The sequence below is a fragment of the Heptranchias perlo genome, chromosome 25, assembly GCF_035084215.1.
Source record: "Heptranchias perlo isolate sHepPer1 chromosome 25, sHepPer1.hap1, whole genome shotgun sequence".
Classification (NCBI taxonomy): domain Eukaryota; kingdom Metazoa; phylum Chordata; class Chondrichthyes; order Hexanchiformes; family Hexanchidae; genus Heptranchias; species Heptranchias perlo.
In genome coordinates, this window is record NC_090349.1 from 36,704,608 (window position 1) to 36,727,145 (window position 22,538).

General features: G+C 41.6%; 1 protein-coding gene across 1 annotated transcript in view; it reads right to left on the reverse strand.

Moving 5' to 3' along the window:
• fam222aa (family with sequence similarity 222 member Aa) overlaps window positions 1-22,538 on the reverse strand; it is a 268,663-nt gene that overhangs the window by 81,059 nt on the left and 165,066 nt on the right. The window contains exon 6 of the mRNA XM_068006030.1: window positions 6,090-6,220. Within this exon, the coding sequence (XP_067862131.1) occupies window positions 6,090-6,220 (131 nt within the window). The remainder of the gene's footprint in view (window positions 1-6,089; window positions 6,221-22,538) is intronic.

Here is a 22,538-nt window from a genome sequence, read left to right on the forward strand (position 1 = left end):
TTTTGTGGGTAAGACATACACGGGCAATCTTCCATATTATCAGATAAATGCCAGTAGCTGCACTAGAACAGCTTGGCTAAAGAGGTAGCTTGCTCTAGCGCACAGGTCTTTAGCACTACAGCTGGGATGTTGTCAGTGCCCATAGCTTTTGCTGCATTTGGTGCAATCAACCAGCCACTTCCTAATATCAAAGTGAACTAAATTAGCTGGACCAGGCGTTCATGACGGTTGGGACTTCAGCAGAAAGCAGTGTAGAAGCACTCACTCAGTACTTTTTGCTGAAGAAGCATGCAAATACTTCAGCAATGTGCTGTGCTCCGCCAAAGTTAAGGAGGGGATTGTTCATGGAGCTGCTTACTTCTATTAGTTTCCTGATTGTCCACCATATATTTCTCAACTGGATATGGTAGGGCTATAGAGTTTTGCTCTGAACAGTTGGTTGTGTGACTGCTTCGCTCTATCCATAGCATTCTGGTTTTGGTGTTTAGCATGCATATAGCCCTTTGTTGTAGCTTTAGTAGCTCATTCCAAGATGATGCAGCTCCTTGCATGTTCTTCTTCACTCTTCATTGAACCAGGCTTGACCTACCAGCTTGATGACAATACAGCAGTAAGGGACATGCTGCTGATGGCCCACAATATCTCTTTGATGCCTGGTTTTAGGTTGCTAGATCCATCCTTAGTTCGTCCCACTTAGCATGGTGGTAGTGGTGCCACACTACTCTACAGAGGGTGTCCTCACTATGGAGACAAAACTCTGTCTTCACGACAGTACACTGGTCACTCCCATCAATGCTATTGTGGACATGCATGTTTGCAACAAGTAGGTTGGTTATTGCTTTGTGTTGGTTCCTTCATCACCTGATGCAGGCCCAGTCTGGCACCCAACCCTCAATGTGATTTCAAAACTCTTGTGGCACCTCTCTCTACCTCTGCAACCTCCTTCAGTCCTACGTTCCAGCATGTGTCCATTGATGTAATAGTCATTACAGTGACCTAGCTAACAGATGGGTATGATAGGGGTCTAAATATTCCAGGTTACAGGATCCTTAGGAAGGAGGGGGAGTAGCAATATTGATAAAAAACACAATTACAGTGGCAGAAAGAAGGGATTTCAATCACAGTGGTCAGGTACTGGAAACACTATGGGTAGTGTTAAGGAACAGCAAAGGATGCAAGGTTCTGGGAGGAGTTGTCTACAGACTTCCTGACAGTAATGATGTAGCAGAGGGACATATAAACATGGAGATCATGGAAGTACGTACCAAAGACAACGTGGTTATAATGAGAAGTTTTAATTTTCACATATGGAAGGGAGAAGCAGAATAGCTCAAGTAATAATGGCAATGAATTTCTAAAATGTATTTGGTGCCGTTTTCTGGAACAATGTGTTTTAGAACTGACCAGGGAACAGGCTATACTAGATTTAGTGATGAGCAACAAACCAGAATTAGTTAACAATCTGATAGTAAGGAAACATTTTGAAAATAGTGACTCTAATATGACTGAATTTGATATTAGCTTCGAGAGGGAGGAGAAGGAAGAGTCAACAAAGCAAGGTTTTCAGTTTAAGTAAAGCAAACGTCAAAGGGATGAGAAATGACGTGACCACAGTAAACTGGGCTGAATTGTTAATGGGTAAAGCTACAGACAAACAGTGGGAAGTAAAGCGACCATGGTCAACAAATGAGGTAACAGGCAGTATCAAACCAAAAAATGCTTACACAAATGCAAGGAAAAGTTGAAATCCAGCAGAATGAGAGAGCTACAAAAAGCAACAAAATGATACAAAGAAAGCAATGAGGTGCAAAAAGGGAATATGAAAAAGAATTGCAACAGATATCAAAGCTAACAGTGAAAGTTTTTACAAATATATTAAGAGAAAGAGAGTAGTTAAGGGGAATGTGGGCCCATTAAAGATAAATGCAGGCGAGACTATAATGATGAACAATAAGGAAACAGCAGACGTTAAATGAACACTTTGGGGGGAATTTTAATCCCCCCAGGATGGGCGGGGGTTAAAGTTTCAAAAATTGGAAACCAGACCCAAACCCGTCTCCAACACGCCCACTACCGGTTTTAACAGAGGTGGATTTGGGGGGGGGGGGGGCGGGGGAAGGGTGCGAGCGAGTAACATGCTCTCGAGAGGCGGGTCAGTAACTTAAATATTTTAATGAGGCTGCATGCCTCAAATTTTACCAGAGTTTTACTTTTAATGGCTGCCAGCCGGGTTTCCCAGGGCTCGAAAAATCCGGCCGTTCTCGCCTTCCTACAGCTGCAGAAGTGCTTCCTCCTGGCACACCAAGCTAATCTGCTTCCCATCCCACAATCCGCCAACCCCACCACCCCTGGTGAATGGCTTCCCTCCCTGCTATCTGATGACCTCCATGATCTCCCCACCCCGACCTCCCCACTCCACTTACCCCAATCTCTACCCCTCCTTGACCTACCCCGCAATCTCCCCACCCCCCCACCACCCTTCCCAATCTGCGATCTCTCTTCTCCACCACCACCCCCCCTCCCCCACCCCCAACACTCTGGCTGTGGCCTACCAACGCAGACCTTCCCGCGCGGCAGCCAGCCAGTCTTTCAATCTGGCTGGCTGCTGGTCGGGAAATGGAGAAAAAAATTTAAATGAGGACCTCCGTGTTACCTGCACTTCCGGGTTTTCCGGCCACTACGACCCCCCCCACCCCCGAAAATATTGGGGCCTTTTTATCTGTTTTCACAGTGGAGTTGGGGGACAAACTACCAGCGATACAAGATCATCTAAAAATAAGTCAAAAGGAGGTACATAGGTATATGAAATATAGGTTCACGCATCATCCCTGTGCTCGCTAACCATATCGGCTCCGGGTTCCCAAACTCCTCTATTTTAAAATTTTCATCCTTGTGTTCATAGCCTCGCCCCTCCCTATAACCTGTAACCCCTTTTAGACCTACAACTGTCCTAGAACTCTGCATTCCTCCAACTCTGGCCTCTTGTCCATCCTCCACCCCACCATTGGCAGCTATGCCTTCTGCTGTCTAGGCCCTAAGCTCTGGAATTCCCTCCCTGAACCATTCTGCCTCTCCACCTCCTTTAAGACCTTCCTTGACCAAGCTTTTGGTCACCTATCCTAACGTCTTCTTGGGACGTTTTAATATGTTAAAGGCGCTATATAAATTCACATTGTTATTTTTGTAAAAAATGGTAATGGAGAAAATAATAAGACTTAAATTTCCAGGACCTGAAATTGCCAATCCATTATTTAAGAAGGGAGGGAGGGAGGGAGAAACCAGGTCACTACCAACCTATCAGTTTCACATTAGCTGGAATCTATCATCACAGACAGACAGAGTGACTGAGCACTTGAACAAGTATCAGCTGATCAAAGAGAGTGAGCATGGATTTGTGAAGGGTAGGTCATGCCTGACTAATCTAATTGAATTTTTTGAGGAGGTATCCAGCATGGTAGATAGTTGTCTATATGGACTTCCAGAAGGTACTTGAAAAGCTACCGCACAAGTGATTATTAGCAAAAATGAATGCTCAAGGAATTGGAGGTAACTTGTGACACAAGTTGGTAATTGGTCAGGAAGTAGCAGACAGAGTGGGGATAAAGGGAACGTTCTTTTATTTGCTTTGCTGAGAAGTAGTAATCCCCAGGGATCTGTAATGGGGCCTTAGCTTTTCACCACATATATTAATGACTTGGATGAAGGAAGAGAGTTCAATATCCAGGTTTTCAGATGACACTGAGTTAGGAGGAACAGTAAGTTGTGTAGATGGAAGCAGAAAGTTACAAAGGGACATAGACAAAGTGATAGGGCAAAACTATGGCAGAGGCAGATGGAGATCAATGTGGGGAAGTGCGAAGTCATCCACTTATGGATCAGAGAAAGTCAAATCGGAATATTTTCTTTATAGTGAGATACTAGGAACATTGGAGGAGCAGCGGGATTTGGGTATCTACATACACCGTATAATCAGAATGATACCAGGGCTTAAAGGGTTAAATTAGGTCAAGTTGGATAAATTGAGTTTGTATTCCCTTGAGTTTAGAGAGTTGATCTACCTGAGGTGTTTAAAATGATAAAGGTATTCAATATGGTAGATACAGAGAAACTATTTCCTCTGGCGGGGAATCCAGAAAAAGAGGGCATAATCTTAAAATTACAGCTAGACCATTTAGGAGTGAAATCAGGAAGCGCTTTTTCAAACAAGGTGGAAATCTGGAACCTGCTCCCTCAAAAGGCTGTGGATGCTGGGTCAATTGAAATTTTCAAGACTGAGATCGATAGACTTTTGTTAGGAAAGGGTATCAAAGGATAGGGAGCAAAGGTGAGTAAATGAATTGAGTGCTGATTAGCCATGATCTAACTGGATGGCGGAAAAGGCTCGAGGGGTTGAATGGCCTACCCCTGTTCTTATTCCTCTGCATCCTCTCTCACTCAGCCACACTTTGAAATATTCACCTTAAAGCCTTCCAACTTGCTAAATCCTTCTCCTCCTTTAAAAGCCTCCTCAAAACTTAATTCTTTGATCATACCTTCAGTTACCATCCCCTAACTTTTCTCCCACCACTGCTCGGTGTCTGGTTACTTTCGCCTCTGTGAAGCTTTTTGGAACATTTTATTACATTAAATTGGCTATAACCATGTAAGCTGTTGTTTTTCTGGCTGGACAAGCAGCAAGAAGTTTATCCGTGGGTTTTTTTGCTGGCAAGCTGCACAGTTTCCAGCAGTTTCTCTGCTCACATTTGGGGGTTCCTGGGCATTGTTTGGACTTGGGTAAGTAAGGTGCATCCCTAAAAGAGTGTGTGCACTCTACATCAAGCAAGCAGGCACTCTTATCTATCTGTGTTTATTTCTCAGCAGCTTTGGAGATTTAAACAACAGCCTCTACCTTCACCAGATAATCTTGCACCAAACTACGTGATCCCAGTACCATTTCATCTCTCCTTTCCAGAGAGACCATTTCCTCTGGGGTACTCTTGCTCATTCTTCAACTACCTCAACTTCCTGCTATTTTTGCTCTAGCACTTTCCTGTACTACTGCAGCAGATGTAACTTCCCCCTCACATTCCCACATCCTCCTCCATCTACAGGAATAGTATCCAATCTTTCTCCTAGGTACTTTACAGCTCTTTGGTTTGAACACTGACCTGAGTAACTGCAGACCGTAGCTATATCTCCCATTTTCCTTTCAAGAAGGATGCTGGGGATGTGTAATGGGTCTGTCAGTGTCCTAGGGGAAGGCAGGTGAGTTGACGCTTCAGGTCTAGACTCTTTCACAACATAGCTCTGGTGGGGTCTGCGCCCAGGACAATGGCCTATTTTTTTTTCTTTTCAGGACTGGTATACCAACAGTTTCTTCAGTATTTCCTGTTTTCATTTCACAACTCAAGCCTTTTCCTGTGTTATAACCATTTCCACATCTCCATTTCCGGCATCTCCACATCATATAACCATTTAAACTGTCTGCACATGCTTTTGTTATTCTAATGTCTTTTGTTTTTCCATTGTCTCACTGAGATGATTTTTTATATCATTTAATGGGTTCCTACTTCTCCATTAAGCTGTTTGCTATCTTTCCTTCCTTTCCCTGTTTTTCTCTTCCACCCGACAAAGGGGATTGTTTATCTTTCAGTTCTGAAGGGTATACACCTGAAACATTAACTTGTCTTTTTTCTTCACAGATGCTATCAGGCCAGCTGTGTATTTAACACATTTTATGTTTTTATTTCAGAATTCCAGCATTTACAGTTTTTCTTTATAAGTATCCATTTTCTTTTTTAAAAAAAGGTAGTATATATATTTCTTGCACTTTTTCCATAAAGATGTTGGAGGAGTACTTTAAAATAGAAAATGCTCCTATACTTTCTTGCCCCCTTAATTATTTAGAAACAGCTAAAACTTTTTCAATACTTTTTTTGGTTGTTTGCATTTGTAATAGCATACACAGGAACAAAGTACTATACAGGAAAAGTCCAATCAAGATATGGGAGCACTAGCACCATCTGCATCACCGTAGTAGCAGTGCACACAGATGCACCGCCCCCCCCCCCCCCGCCTCTTCTATTAGACTGCTATCAAATTCCACTCACATTTCAGAGGCTCCAGCGTTTTACTGGGACATGACAAGCGCTGCGAAGGTGGGTTCTGTGTTCGCTGAAGGCAGGCCAACATGATGGAGGAGCTGCATCTATTCCCGCAGTCAACGTCCTCAACTGTCACACTGTTAAATGAAAAGAGAAAAGAAAAATATAAGAACCAATTGCTTAAGAAGAGAAAAAAAGGGAAATGGCAACATTTTAAACAGGAGTACACAAAATGACTCTAGCACACGATTCTTTGTGCAGGTATGGGTTTACGGGCTAACTAATTAAAACTACAAAATTCCTCAAAACCCGACTATTCCTGTTACATAGGGTATTCAGTCATGCACGGTCAGATCATCGTGATAATATTCCCCATTCTTTTGCTTAGAGATTAGCTGAAAATTTAATAAAGGACATTTCTGGATATTTACCTCAGGCTCCATAAATTCAATAATCACTGCTTATCAGAAATGAATCATTAACTTTCAAATAATCCAAGAGGAGCACACATGAAGTTTACCTCCAAAAAGCACTCCAAAAGCAGTTCAGTGTATGAAGCACTTTGAGATGTTTCAACACGCTAAGGCGTTATATAAATGGAAGTACTCAAATATTATTAAGTATGCAACCCTACAGAACCATTTAAATTACTGTCCTCATTTGCAATAGGACCACTTAAAGCAGTTTATAAAATGCTATGAAGGTGCAGTGCTTACATTGGTTACACTCTGCCTAGTTAACTAGAACTGAATACCCATAATATATTTATAAAACATTATATAGATGAAACCCTTTGCCAATCCATCTCCTCTGCAAACATACTCAGCATACAGCTGTCAACATTAATATATAAATTGAAATATTTGAAAGTAAAAGGATTTTAAGCAGTAGATATCATGACAATTGAATGTTTCTTCACAAACTTTTTTTTGAGGATGCAAACAGAAACTGGAGGAGAAAAACAAAACAAAATCGGACTTCTATTAAGGTAGGAAAAAACATTGGCAGACTACAAGAACCAATGATCTGAAAGGCCAAAAGCAAGTATGAAATAAGAGCCAGCATTTCAGCTGTAAACTGGTTTTGGGAAATTTATTAAAAATGTTTTTTTATTCATTCTCAGGATATAGGCATCACTGGCAAGGCTGGTATTTATTGCCCATCCTTTGGGGCCCTAAGGTGACGGTGGACCTTCTTCTTGAACCGCTGCAGTATTGCAGTTTGATACAACTGAGTGGCGGTGTTAGGCCACTTCAGAGGGCAGTTGAGTCAATCACTGTGTTGGACTTGAGTCACACTTAAGCCAGACTGAATAAGGATGGCGGGTTTCCTTCCCTAAAGGATTTAAGACAATCTAACAGCTTCATGGTCACTTCCAGAACTTTAAAAAAAATGAATTCAAATTCTCAAACTGCCAGGGTGGAATTTGAACTCATTGTCTGGATTGTTAGTCCAGGCCTCTGGATTACTAGACGAGTAACATTTCCATTACACTACTGTATTGATAAAAATGCCATTATTGGCTTATGCTTAATTTGGTTCCATCTACAGGCAGTTTATAATGAACTGCTTAGCAAGTTTTATGCTTGGATAGGAGATCTCAAGCCAGTTGCTCCTCTATGTCACATGCTTTCACTGGTTCCATCCCAGCAAGAGACCCATTGGAACCATACAATAGCATTTGGAAAAGAACTAGCAGCGGAGGGTACTTGGTTACTTCAAAAAGCATTGTTTCACTGTAATGTGCCTGGCAAGAGATTTCAAGACATCTAAATTACAGGCATTTGTACTACTATTTCACTGATTGTCCTACAACTAATTTGTAGCAGAAGGTACACTGAGAAATTGTCAATGGGAGGGCCAAATTTTCCAGGTGAAAACAAACATCCTTTAGATCTGCGGCCAGTATCCAATCCTTGGGACACACCTCTTGCCCAATAATTGGAAGAGAAATCTTCTGGCACTTTTCTGAATTTGGAAACTGACTTAGCTTCCCAAGATTAAAAATGGAGCAATTTCTTGGGAACAATATGAGAGTAAAACCCTGTAATTTGCTGTTTGTGGGTGTGGTAGGAGCGAAGAAAAAGAGGGGAAACACAATTGATGGCCCACAAACATAGGGGATTTCTTAGTTCAGATGTTGGTGCCTAGGGGTCCTGTAGATGATCTGAGCATATTAACTAGCAAAAAAAATGTGGGACACTGTTTCTAAGAGGTCCACAAAGTCAGTGATGGGCAGAGGTAGAGTAGATCCATTGTGGAATGCCTTGGGACACCCAACCATGGAGAGGGCTTGGGGTAGATGCACAAAACCCCATAACTCAAAAAATGAAGAAGAAGAAAACAAACCCAATGTGCTTGTGACAGGACATTCATGCGAGCATAATTTTCCTTCTAGGATATACCTGCTTTTGGAATCTCACTCAGGCAGCTCAGGATATCCCCTTGGGTAACTGACTTCCCATAACAGGACACAACTTGACATCTGATCTAAACAATCAGTTGACCATTGGTGTATCCTGTACGTCTGCATTAACTTAAAGTTAGAACCTTTACAGTGGATGATATACTTGTGGAATTCACCCATAGGAATGAGGCATGACAAACCTGCTAAAAGTCACAAATTGCAACCAGTGAGTAAAGAAATGACTCCACTTGACCTACCAGAATTCTGGGAGAAACAGCACTTAAAATATAGTGCCATCTGGGCACTAAACACCTCAGTAAATTTAGCAATAGTTTCAGACATATGCTCATTGCCATCATCTTCATCTTCACCCTCCATTTCCTCTTCCTCTAGAACACCGTCACCCTATGAAACATGAAGTCAATAGGACTCGTCCATTGATGGAATATGGAGCTGCCCCGATCGAGGTCTCCACTTGTTCTTTAGCAAAGGGGGGAAAAATCCAATGGAATCAGCTAAACAAGCAAATGAACTTGTTATTCATAAATCCATTCATTGACAGAGCACTAACAATCACGTTTCCAGTACCATGTTCTTGACTTCCCCACACCCCTCCCTAGAATGAAACTGCTTGAAAATGGGTATCACTCAGTATTGCGAAGAGTGGAACGGTGGAAAAAAAGCAATGTGGGAAATAGATTTTAGCCAATTGCGCAACAAGGATGCTGTACCTGGATGGTCACCACTCACCATTTCCCCCAAGAATGAATCAAATTGATAGGATATGCAGCTGGTACCAAGTATAGGCCCAGGTCCCAAGTAGATCCCTATTTTTGTAACCAGCAGACCCACACATGGATTTCAGGTGCCGGCCGGAAGCATAATGAACGTGCTGCGTCAGTGCACAAGAACTGGCAGTGGTGGTGAAAAGCAGAAGCACTGGGCAGCATGCAAGAGGCTGTGAAGAGGTTTTTAGACAGACAACAGGGCTGAAGGAGGTGAACATAATTGAGGTATCTCTTCAGAGACAGTATTGGTAGGCACTCCTAATTTTGTCAGAAAAAAAATCCTGAAGCTCTGAAACAAAATTTGTTTTGATATTTTTAAGCCCGTCTTTGCTCACAGTTCACTTACACATGTCCCTCTGCGACATTAAATATTACCAAAAACTGTCTAATTCAATATAGTTGACAAGCCATTTCTGGGCTGAGCCCCAACAAAAAGTTTGGTGTCTCATGTCCTTCTAGTTAATAACACGATCACTGGTAAACCTATAACAAAGTCTTGCCCCTCCTCCTTGTCCATTTCTGCCCTTCTCCTCTCACTTTTGTTCTTTCACCTTCCTTCACTTTTCATGCTATCTTGCTATCACTAGCCCCTCTCCGTTGCTCCTCTACTTCACTCCTCTCAGTGGGCCAGGAAGTATTTGGTTGGGCAGGAGAGCCAGGAAGCACTTAAAGTGAGAGGGCAAACATACAGACCAGGAAGGCAGGTGAGACAGCAGGCAGTTTGGGACTTGCTGTGTTTGGCACCCATACTACTTACTGACTGCACTTGTGACATTCTTGTCATTGGAGACAGTGAAACACTAGTGGCTGTTTCGTTGTATCCTTTTGAAGAAAAGTATCAATGGTGAAAAGATAAATGGTTCTAAATCCAGGCAGGAAATGCTCTCAGCTTTCCACTTTTGGAATGCACTTTCAACACTAATCGGCCTGTGTGGATGATACCAAAACAAGGAAATGTCCTGACCAGATTGTCAAAGTTGTGCAACTTGCGGACAAACAGGTGATTTGATACCAAGGGGAGTCGGCACAATTATGGAATGGTTTCCAGTGTAAGATGTCATTAGAATCAAGGGTTATTCGAACCAAGTGGTGACTGTTCATACAATGAAAGGTAATTGCTTAACAACCTGCATTCTTATAGCACTTTTAATAAAGAAAATGTCCCAAGACACTTCACAGAGGAAGAAAAAAGACTTAGTTCATGGGGCAGTTGAGTTAAACAAAGGCATGGTCAAAGAGATGGGTTTTAAGGGGGCTTTGAAAAACAGAGAATTAGAAAGATAGAATGGTTTTGGAAAGGATTGCGAGACAGTAGGCCCAAGGGAGGTGGAAGACTCAGCCACTTCAGCCTTTGTAGTGCTTTACTTTCCAAATATATTTCAATTGGAAAGGTAACATGATTTTTTAAAATTGCTAACATGGGAGTAAGCCTTTGGCTTAGTGGTAGTATTGCTGCCTCTGAGTCAGAGGTGATGGGTTTGAGCCCCACTCCAGACAGTCCTGGTAAGTGGAGACGAGAATATGGTATCTAAATACTGGATTGACATCCAAAGGGATATGTGCATCTGGATGGAATGACCACTGGCTCAGTGGCAGCATAACCACCTCAGTCAGTAGAATTGGGTTCAGGCCCCACTCCTCACGACCTGGCGAGCAGAGATTGAAGCGCCGGCTCTGGATACTAGGTTGGCATACAGTGGGCATACTTGTGCCCAATGGGTACGGGTAGCCCTCCACATCGTAACGGGTAAGTGGGGCTCTTTAGCCTTTGTTGACGCCCACTTAGGTAGGTGCTCTAAACATAAGAACAGCGAGGAAGGCAATGGAAAGCCAACTCAGCTACTCTTCCTGAATAAGTGGCTCAAGAATCTCAAGTGTGAGACTTGAGTTAGGACCTGTCCTAGAATAGACATACAACAGGCCATTCAGCCGAACCGGTCCATGTCAGCATTTATGCTCCATGTGAGCAAATAGTCCTAATCACATTTACCCAACCTGTTCCCATATCTCTTGATCCCCATTTCCTTCATCCACTTATCCAATGTAATCTTGAATAGTTTCTGCCTCAACCACCAACTCTGGAAGTTAATTCACAGCCTCAATTCTCTGCTCGGTTCTAAATCTCTCAGTATTAATCTCTATCGTTCTACTGAAAACAATCTGCCTCCATCTACCCTGTCCCATCCTTTCATAATTTTCAACAATTCTATCCTATCACCTTGTAATCTGCATTGTTCTCACAAAAATCTGGAGGAATTATAGCTATAGTAACATTAATGAATAATCTTATCAAACTGTAAATGAAAGCCCACACAGTTGCAGCTTCAGAGCATTTTTTTCCTTAAACATCTTTGAAAAGCAAGCTTTTACTGATTTTATCTACCATTAAAAGAGGCAGCATGCTGAAATTACAATATGAACAAAATGCAAAATACTGCAGATGCTGGAAATCTGAAACAAAGAGAAAACGGTGGAAACATTGAGCAGGTCAGGCAGCATCTGTTGAGGGAACACAAGTTGACATTTTGGGTATTGAACCCTTCCTCAGGCTGAGCATTTCCAGCATTTTCTGTTTTTGTTATTTGATATACAGAAGGGTAGCAACTCTATGTAGAGAGGAGGGGATAGTCTTGATTGACAGACTGTAAACTATCAGAAGGAACCAAGGAGGGAAACATGGCAATAAAGGCAACCCAGTAATTTAAGCTCCATCCAAATACATCAAATTGAGCTCCAGAATCCCAACAAGGGAGTTGGACTCTGCAAGACAGTTTTCCTGATAATTACAACACTGTAGACATCTTTGAGTAAAAATAAATATTTTATTCTGAGTTGTTTAAATAATCTATTATAAATGTTTCTTAATAGGTAAATTTTTAGCTGCTGAATAAAGATAGTGAATAAAACCAAGTTCACAAAATTCTTTGAACAATTTATTGGTTCTGCTACTTGCCAGTTCAAGACTGGTAGCTTTTTTTCTGCTACTTATTCATTCGTCATTGGTACTTAACTGAATTGAATTACTTTTGATGCGTTCACGTTTACTCAAGGTATATTTGATTGGCTAAGATAAGCCCTTATCTGTTGATGTTGTCTACATTGACTTCCAGAAGGCATTTGCTAAGGTCCTGCACAAGAGATTATAAGCAAAAATGAAAGCACAAGGAATTGGAGGTAACCTTTTGACGTAGGTTGGCAACTGATTTGGAGGTAGGAGCAGAGAGTAGGGATAAAGGGTTCATCAAAAGGCTTTGATGAATATAGTTTTGAAAGATGGACCCTTGGGCCCCTAACTCCACAGGCCCCTAACAGATAGCTCTGACGTGAACTACTAATTGGATGCTAAACTTTACATTTGCACTTTTTTTTGGAACGTTAACATTTATATTTTCTTAGCCTCTGCACCAATCTTTCCTTCATTCATACCACCTACCCCTCCCACTACTAGTTGCTAGCAGCTCCATGGGGGCAGAGGGAAAAGAATGGTGATGACAGGCACACCGACTATTTCCTCTCCCTCACTGTGGGGGCAGCCTTTTGCTTACCACCCTTCTGTATCCTTCTCCCGCTGCTCCCCCCACACAGAAATACAGCAAGTATCAAGTCTTCACCACATGGAGAGAATGTAGGTGCAAGCTCATATCTTACCATACCTCAGTGGAGTGTGTGGTACATTGATGTCTTGCAAGTAGCCTACATAACATCTTTTACTCTAAAATGCAATTCCCTTGCCTTCATTCTGGAGTTAATTGCAACCAGGCTAAATTTGTCATTGAGATGAGAAACATGAAGCTCTTTAGTTGATTTATCTGCATTTCCAAGGAGAGACTAAGCTATTCACTTGAAAGAGAAATATTTGAGAGATTGGTCAAATATGTGTTTGATTGGCAGCTTTTTTTGAATCTAACAGTTATTTGAACCTGCTTGGTCCCAATTACTTTTTGGAGGTATTTATCAATCTGGAAATCGGAGAGTCTCTCTGGAGTTTTCAGAAAGAGTCAGGCCAGATAGTTTCCATAAACGAGAAAAGGAAAGAAACTGCTACAGAAGAATATTGCTTGTAACATAGTTTCTAATGCAGCAATCATGAACTATATTATTTTCTACTATTCAAGAAGTAAACTAAGTTTAATAACTAAATATAAATGTTGTGTTCATCATACTATACTATACATTGCAGCCATTAATAGATGGTGATTAAGAGAAATAATATTTTTATTACAGAATACAAGAGGAGCATTCATGGTAACTTCAGGTTCAATTTATGGATTATGTTCATATTTTTGTGGAAATTGTAAAGCCATAGGCTTGATGATTTTACATATGTACTGATTTTTGTTTTTGAAGTGCAGAATGCACAGGAAAATGTTGCAGATAGGTAGATGTGTAGCAGTACTGGGGGAAGGTGATAAAAGTTTTTGTTGGTGTGTATTTGAGATTAGTAGTGTGTTTCAGGGTCTTGGAGGTGGATGCTGAAATTTGGAAGCAGTAAAAAGGGTGCTGATATTTGGGAGCATTGGAAAAGAAGGGGCATGGGTGTGGCACTACTGGCAGTGAGGTTTGAGGGATGGGGAAGAGGAGTGGTCACATGGTGCAGATACTAGGGTCTGGGTTGATTAGGGACAGTCATCTGGAGGCCAGGAAGATGGAAAGAAGTCAGGGTCTATAACTACTTGGGAGTCCTGGGATGCTCATGGGTGCTGAGGGTCTGGCAGTATTTTGGGGGAGTGGGGTGAAGGAGAATGAAGCCCGTAAGCAGTCATGAATTTACCTCAGCCCCAGGTTTACAAAAATGCTTTCCTAGTGCTGAGCTGGGAAGCCCATTTTAATTATTTAAACTGCTTAGTCTGCTTGTACTGCAATTGCCTATTTTGCCAGTTGCCGGAAAAGCAGAGAAACCCGCCCCCTAGAAAAGCCTCACTAGCATGTTCCCGGCTGCAATCCAGGAACTGGCTTTAAGTTCTTAAAGCATTCATCTTAGAAAAATGCAACAATTGCTTTAAAGTGTCAGCACTCTTGCTTCTGAGTCAGAAGGTTGTGGGTTCAAGTCCCACTCCAGAGACTTAAGCACAAAATCTAGGCTGACACTCCACTGCAGTACTGAGGGAGTGCTTCACTGTCGGAGATGCCGTCTTTCAGATGAAACGTTCAACCAAGGCGCCGTCTGCCCTCTCAGGTGGACGTAAAAGATCCCATGGCACTATTCGAATTAGAGCAGGGGAGTTATCCCTGGTGTCTTGGCTAATAAAAACAGATTATCTTGTGGGATGCTGTTGTGGGAGCTTGCTGTGCGCAAATTGGCTGCCGTGTTTCCTACATTACAACAGTGCCTACACTTCAAAAGTACTTCACTGACTGTAAAGTGCTTTGGGACGTCCTGAGGTCGTGAAAGGCACTATGTAAGTGCAAGTCTTTCTTAAAAGAACCTAAAGCCAGTTCCCAGGTCACAGCCCAGAAGGCACTTATTGGGCTTTTCCTGGAAGCTGGCTGGCAGCAGGGTGCCAGGATGAAAGACACTGGGGTTTGGGGTAGGGCAGCTAGCATTAAAAGGCACCAGGAAGAAGCGTGGTTATCAGAGCTAGGGGTCAGAACAATTTTCCACCCAATGTCAGCATCAAACAACCACAAGTTAAGTATAAAGATCTGTGTACCCCAACAATGTACTTTAGCCCCGACTTACTGCTCCAGTACGACTTAGTCACTTCCTACAGCATCTATCTTCATAGCCGTCAAATTTGTGCCCATATGATCCCAATCTTTGTTGCTCCTATTTAAATTCTTGATCTTAACAGCTGTTTAGTGAGAGGCAAGGCAGAGAAAAATATAGAAAGATATTGTTAGGCTGCTCTTGCACACATCCCAACAGCCATTTAGAGCACAACTGCTACCCTTGGGAGCAAGATGGCTACTCACTTTCATGTCCAGGGAATTCTACGAAGCAAAAGATAACGAGAAAATGGAAAGGAAGAGAATTTTTAAATAAACTTTCTATCCTAAAAGCAAATTCTTAAATCTTTACTTAATAAAATTATTCAATCTTATTTAACAAAATTGAAGAGTGGTGTCTTTTTAGAATCAGTTACAAAAACAATTGGTTTGTTTTCCTGCTGCATTTCAAAATATCTTAAAATGCTAATGAATTAGGAGGAAACTTTGGAGATTGTTTTATTGTTTGCTGTAAAAGGCAGTCTGTATTCCACATCCTTCTGTATTTCCACTACAGTTGAGGAGTTTGGAGGAGCTGTTCATTAATCTGACTGAGAGGCGGTGGAGTAAAGGTCAGTAAAGAAAAATTAATTTGAGCTAGGGTACTTCACAAATCATAACAGTATTCAGCTCACACAGACTAATGGGCCAAGGCCACTGTCCTGATAGGGTCATCAGATGTTACGATTTAATCCAGAAATATTCTTATATTGCAAGAAAAAATGCTGCAAGAGCTAAACATTTAAAAGAAAAGTGATCCTGGTCAGTAGACTCATGTTTTAAAGCATACTTATGCAGGTTCAAATAGAAGCTAGATGGCAAACTATTTAATCCTTCTAAAAGTAATAAATCAGTGACAATTAAGTTTTGTAAATTACCCATTTTTTGTTTGGCAAGTCACACTTTGATTTTAAATAAACACCAATGTTTTTAACTACTATACCATAAGGTTAGATATCCGCTCATAAAGACAAAAGCAAGTAACTACAAGATTACCACCGTATTGTAACGTTGATAGGAAATAAGTAGACCGCCCCTGGGAAGAGTAATGAAGTCCAAATGGCACCATTAGATTTGAACTGAAGTGCAACTGCATTGTATTTCACTGCATATTTCACAGTAAAGCACACTCCTAAGTTAACTATAATTAGTTACTTGGAGCACTTACTTTGCCCTCTGTGGGGACAGAGGTTACAAGAATACTGCACCATAATTGCTCTCCCACCTCCACCCTCAACCCCCCAAACACCTCAAGAAAAGCACAATACAGCAGTATTAAGGTAGAACGGTGTATGAAACCTTATAGATAAGACCATATATAAAACATTTCATTTCTGGATGAAAGGGATATTTTCTGGCTAAGGCAGACAGGTAGCTAGCCTAATTTTTTTTCTGCAAGGTCACTTAAAACCATGTGCACCCACCTTGGGATGGAGATATTTTGGGAACAGACTCCATGGTTCTTCATCTTGCACAATAGCAAAGCAGGGGAGTTGCACACACCAATTTTGGGACATCAGACTGATGTGAGACAACAATTTTCAATCTAGACTTGAGGAAAAGTGCATTTTTAAGCCATGGAGGACATGATATCTAGAACAAATTGAATTGCAGGATAATATATAATTTTTTTTTCTTAAAAATACATCAAGATGAAATACCCATGGGATCAGGATGAAAAGAAGCAGCGATTAAGTGTCAATCATTTGTATGATGACAGACATGCATGCTCTCACTTCAGAGTCTCTTGCAATTGGCTCTAAAAGCCATATAACTAATTTCTCCAGATGCTAATTGGGGAACAAAATGTACTTTTACCTGGCAATTTCTCTCATTTTCCCAGCTTGAATTATAGCCAGGATCCATCTTACTCCCAATGAGGGAAGGCAATCACATAACCATCTTCCATTATTTGATATTTTTCTCTGAGCAAATTTACCTTGACATAAATGTCAGTGTAACTCTAATTCAAACTATACTGTAACCCTTCTAAGGCTATTGCTGCACTATAATTAGGGTCATAAGAACTTTGAAGGCTGCTGGAAGAAGCGAGAAATGGGTCAAGTGCAGTAGCTCCAATTTTTTTTTGACTACCCAACAAGAATGAAGGATGCCAGACTGTTTATGCAATATCGGAGTGTGCATGGATGCTCTTACATTGGAGCTTATAAGAAATAACCTATTATACAGCTTAAAATGCGTAATATTTCAAATTCATCCCAATGTTAAGAAATCAATGAACTGTGTTTGTGTGCACGTTTGTCCTTGTCCACACGTGCAGAAAGTGAGGGGGGAAACAGATCGGAATACTGAAGTTTCCAATCATTTATGTGCACTGTACTCTCCTGTCAATCCTCTTGCACTGAACCGTCTAAATTACTAGCACATAACAGTGAACCTTGAATATGTAAAGTGGAAGTTCACAAATCTATTGAACTAAAAAGCTTGAATAACATCGGTTATTGCCTTTACGTGGGAAGGGTTTAAGATTCCTGTGCTAAACATGCCCAAGAACGAACAAGTAAATACAATACTTACCTCCTCTAGGATACAAAGAATTTTTAAAAACAAGTCTGTGTCAATAGCTGTGCCCGGGTATAAAACAGTAGTAATTCTAACTCATGCTTCTAAGCACATCATCAAGGCTCCTTCCTACAATACTTCAGTGCACTACTGGGGGAATGTTAAATTGTCAGAAGTGTCATCTTCAGATGAGACATGAATCTGAGATTTCATCTGCCTGTTGCATGTGGGCGAAAAAGATCGCATGACATTATTTGAAGAGAAGAGTTTTCTCCTGGTGTCATCGTCAACATCGTGAAATTATAGGCCAGTTAGCTTAACATCTGTGGTGGGTAAAATTTTGGAGTCTATTATTAAGGAGACAGTAACGGAACATTTAGATAAGCATAATTTAATAGGACAAAGTCAGCATGGCTTTATGAAGGGGAAGTCATGTCTGACAAATTTGCTTGAGTTCTTTGAGGATATAACGTACAGGGTGGATAAAGGGGAACCAGTGGACATAGTGTATTTAGACTTCCAGAAGGCATTCGACAAGGTGCCACATAAAAGATTATTACTTAAGATAAAAAATCACGGGATTGGGGGTAACATTCTGGCATGGGTGGAGGATTGGTTATCGAACAGGAAGCAGAGAGTTGGGATAAATGGTTCATTTTCGGACTGGCAACCAGTAACCAGTGGTGTTCCACAGGGGTCGGTGCTGGGTCCCCAACTCTTTACAATCTATATTAACGATTTGGAGGAGGGGACCGAGTGCAACATATCAAAATTTGCAGATGATACAAAGATGGGAGGGAAAGTAGAGAGTGAGGACGACATAAAAAACCTGCAGGGGGATATAGACAAGCTGGGTGAGTGGGCGGAGATTTGGCAGATGCAATACAATATTGGAAAATGTGAGGTTATGCACTTTGGCAGGAAAAATCAGAGAGCAAGTTATTTTCTTAATGGCGAGAGACTGGAAAGTACTGCAGTACAAAGGGATCTGGGGGTCCTAGTGCAAGAAAATCAAAAAGTTGGTATGCAGGTGCAGCAGGTGATCAAGAAAGCCAACGGAATGTTGGCTTTTATTGCTAGGGGGATAGAATATAAAAACAGGGAGGTATTGCTGCAGTTATATAGGGTATTGGTGAGACCGCACCTGGAATACTGCATACAGTTTTGGTCTCCATACTTAAGAAAAGACATACTTGCTCTCGAGGCAGTACAAAGAAGGTTCACTCGGTTAATCCCGGGGATGAGGGGGCGGACATATGAGGAGAGGTTGAGTAGATTGGGACTCTACTCATTGGAGTTCAGAAGAATGAGAGGCGATCTTATTGAAACATATAAGATTGTGAAGGGGCTTGATCGGGTGGATGCAGTAAGGATGTTCCCAAAGATGGGTGAAACTAGAACTAGGGGGCATAATCTTAGAATAAGGGGCTGCTCTTTCAAAACTGAGATGAGGAGAAACTTCTTCACTCAGAGGGTGGTAGGTCTGTGGAATTTGCTGCCCCAGGAAGCTGTGGAAGCTACATCATTAGATAAATTTAAAACAGAATAGACAGTTTTCCATGTTGTAACTTCTATGATTCTATGATTCTAAGTAAAGGGAATTAGGGGTTATGGGGAGCGGGCAGGAAATTGGACATGAAGCTGAGTTCGGATCGGTCAATGCCCTGTGGGTGGCGGAGAGGGCCCAGGGGCTGTGTGGCCGGGTCCTGCTCCTACTTCTTGTGTTCTTTAGATTTGTGGTTGGGATCAGATCAGCCATGATCTTATTGAATGGCGGAGCAGGCTCGAGGGGCCGATTGGCCTACTCCTGCTCCAATTTCTTATGTTCTTATGTTCTAACCCTCCCTCAAACAACACGACACAAAACAGTTTAACTAGGCAATTATTTCATGTGTTATTCCTGGGACCTAGCTCTGCGTAGAATTGGCTGCCACATTTGCCTACATAACAACACTGACTACATTTTAAAAAGGAATTCACTTAATGTGAAACTCTTTGGGACGCCCCAAGGATGTAATAAGGTGTCTAAATGCAATTTTTTTTAAAAACTCAGTGACCAGGTGGCTATTTACGTTCAAGTGGACCCATGGGAACAATGGCAGACATAGCAAATGGTATTGTGCTGATCATAAAAGTTTAAAATATTATTTGGATACCAATTTTTAATTTTTAAAAAAAATATAAAGTCCATGGTACTTTCTCTTTCTGAAGGTAGTGACTCATACATTTTGGTTCCATGCCTGGATCTTGTCCAAGTAAGGATGCATGACCAAGCCTGAACAGTACTATGGGATGATAGAAAGTATGAGTAGGCTGTTTGACTAGTTCTGGGGAGTGGGGGTTAAGTCCAATACTGTCCTAGTCCAATTTGCACACATACATGAACTACAGCAGGGATTGCTGCATAATAATCAAAAACAGAAACAAGAGCCTCTCATCCTTTCTGCACACCCTAACAAAAGTTAGGATCATCAAAGTTGCTACCCTGTCCAAAATCAGCTAATTCAGCACAGATCTGGGACCTTTCAGGTCTGTATAGCTCAGTGTGACACCACAAATTGCATTTACCTATTGAGCCATCAGGCAGCTCCAAAGTATTCCCTCCATCCCCATCAGATTCACCCCCTTGCTCTCCTGAAGGTGCCAACAGTTACTGGGGTAACTGATCTACAGGAGCCCCAACCATTTGTTGCCTCATCCAAGTGACATTCTTCAAGTATGAGCCCAGTGTCAGCAGGCTATTCAACTATGGGCATCATTGAGTCCAATCTTATCCTCACACGTGCGTTTTCGAACAGGAGATACTAGGTAGTAAACAGGAGCATGAACTCTACTGGTTTCCCTGGAGTCGAATCTGGGAATTTCTGGTCTGTGCAAGTTTAGTTCTATACCAGACATGTCACTGCCTATTCGGCCATCTTTTTAATGAACTAGGAATAAACACTACTTCAAAAATCAATTTTTTCTTGCCACAATTATTTCTGTAATACCCAACAAAATTGTACTTGGACACTACAGCACTGCTAAAAAAAATGCTAAACCAGATGGGCCGAATGGCCTCCTCTGTGCCATAAATTTCTATGATTCAGATGCTTATGAAATTGCAAGACTGCACTGTAAAGGTCAGTTGCAATGCAGGGTAATTTAAAAAAAAGTCTACTGTGAAACATTTTGTTTTCTCTTGTTCACTATTAACATCAACAACAACTACACTTATATAGCGCCTTTAACGTAGTAAAACATCCCAAGGCGCTCCAGAGGAGTGTTATCAAACAGAATTTGACACCGAGTCATATAAGGACAGGTGACCAAAAGCTTAGTCAAAGAGGTAGGTTTTAAAAAGCGACTCAAAGGAGGAGAAGGGTAGAGACGCAGAGAGGTTTAGGGAGGGAATTCCAGAGCTTGGGGCCTATTCAGCTGAAGGCACGGCCGCCAATGGTGAGGTGAAGGAAATCGGAAATGCACAAGAGACAAGAATTGGAGGAACACAGAGTGCTTAACGGACACTTCCTGGACAAGAAAGCAGGCTGCAGACCTGTCTTAGCCTGCTGCTAATGTAGCTCTACACCTGGCCACTAATGGGTGTGAACAGCAGCACAAGGTGAAAGGAATAGGACTCTATTTGGAAGACTTCCCATGACATCATGGTTGAAAAAGAACTCAGTATATCGAAAATCATGGGAATAACCCAGCTTTCTATCACTCGATAAGAGTGTTTGAACTTCAACGTGGTCACCATTTTTAAGCAAGATGTACACTCATTAGAAGGGAAAGCATGTGCTCAGTGTCAAATTTTGTCTGATAACGAAGCACCTTAGGACGGTTTACTACTTTAAAGGAACTATATAAACGCAAATTGTTGTTATTATAGTCTAGGAGGGAGGACATTTTGTTCATAGCACTCCCCCCTTTCATAAAGAAAATGCCAGGATAAAGGTTCTCAATTAGGATCTCCTCATTGCTGGTTATTCAAGTGACCTCAATTACAAGGTGCGTCTTAGAGCAGCACCACTGCAAATAATGGAAGACTTTACTTTAAACTGGCCCAAGAGCAAATTTCCCAGCTGCAGCATGGTTTCCTGGAGTCAGATGACTTCACAGCAGCTCTCTGGCTGATTTGAAGTAGCACTCCTTGCTGTTTGCTAAGTTACTGTGGGGACAAAAGAATGAACAAACTTGTATTTATCTTGCACTTCATCACATTCTAAAGACACCCCAAAGCTCTTCACAACCAATTAACTACTTTTGAAGTGCAGTCACTGTTATGTAGGCAAACACACAGTAAATTTGCCCGCACTAACTTCCCACTAGCAGTCAATGAGATAAATGACTAGTTAAACAAAAGCAAAATATTGCAGATGCTGGAAATCTGAAATAAAAACAGAAAATGCTGGAAGCACCCAGCAGGTCAGGCAGCATCTGTGGAGAGAGAAACACAGTTAACGTTTCAGGACACTGACTTTTCATCAGAACTGTGACTAGTTAATCTGTTTTTCGTGGTGTTAGTTGCACGAGAATTGCTGATTAAGACACTGGGAAACCGCTTGCTTTTTTTCCCAAAAAATACGATGAGACCTTTCCCATTCACCTGAGCCACAGGAACAGATAGATGGGACCTTTGTTCAATGTCTCATTTGAAGGATGATCTCTCCGTGGGTAGTGTACTGAAATGTCAGCCCAGATAGGGTGCTCTGTCCCAGCATGGAGCTTGAACTCACAACCTTTAGGCTCAGAGGAGAGATTTCCATCAACTAAGCCAAACTGACACTTGGCTGCTCTCCGTAATTGGCAAACAGAGCAACCTAGAAGGGAGGAGTTGCTTAGCTAGGTTCGCCATGCATTTAAAAACAAAAAAGTTTCAAGTGACACCATCATTTTCTTGTATAAAGAGAGGGAGTATCTTGAACAAAATTATTCCTCTCCTCTACCCGCCCACGCATAGCCCCTTTAACTACCCATACTAACTCATTTGGGTAGCTGTTCCTGGAAATTTTGTTCCTTTTTGAATCCAGCCATGCAGGAGTCACATCA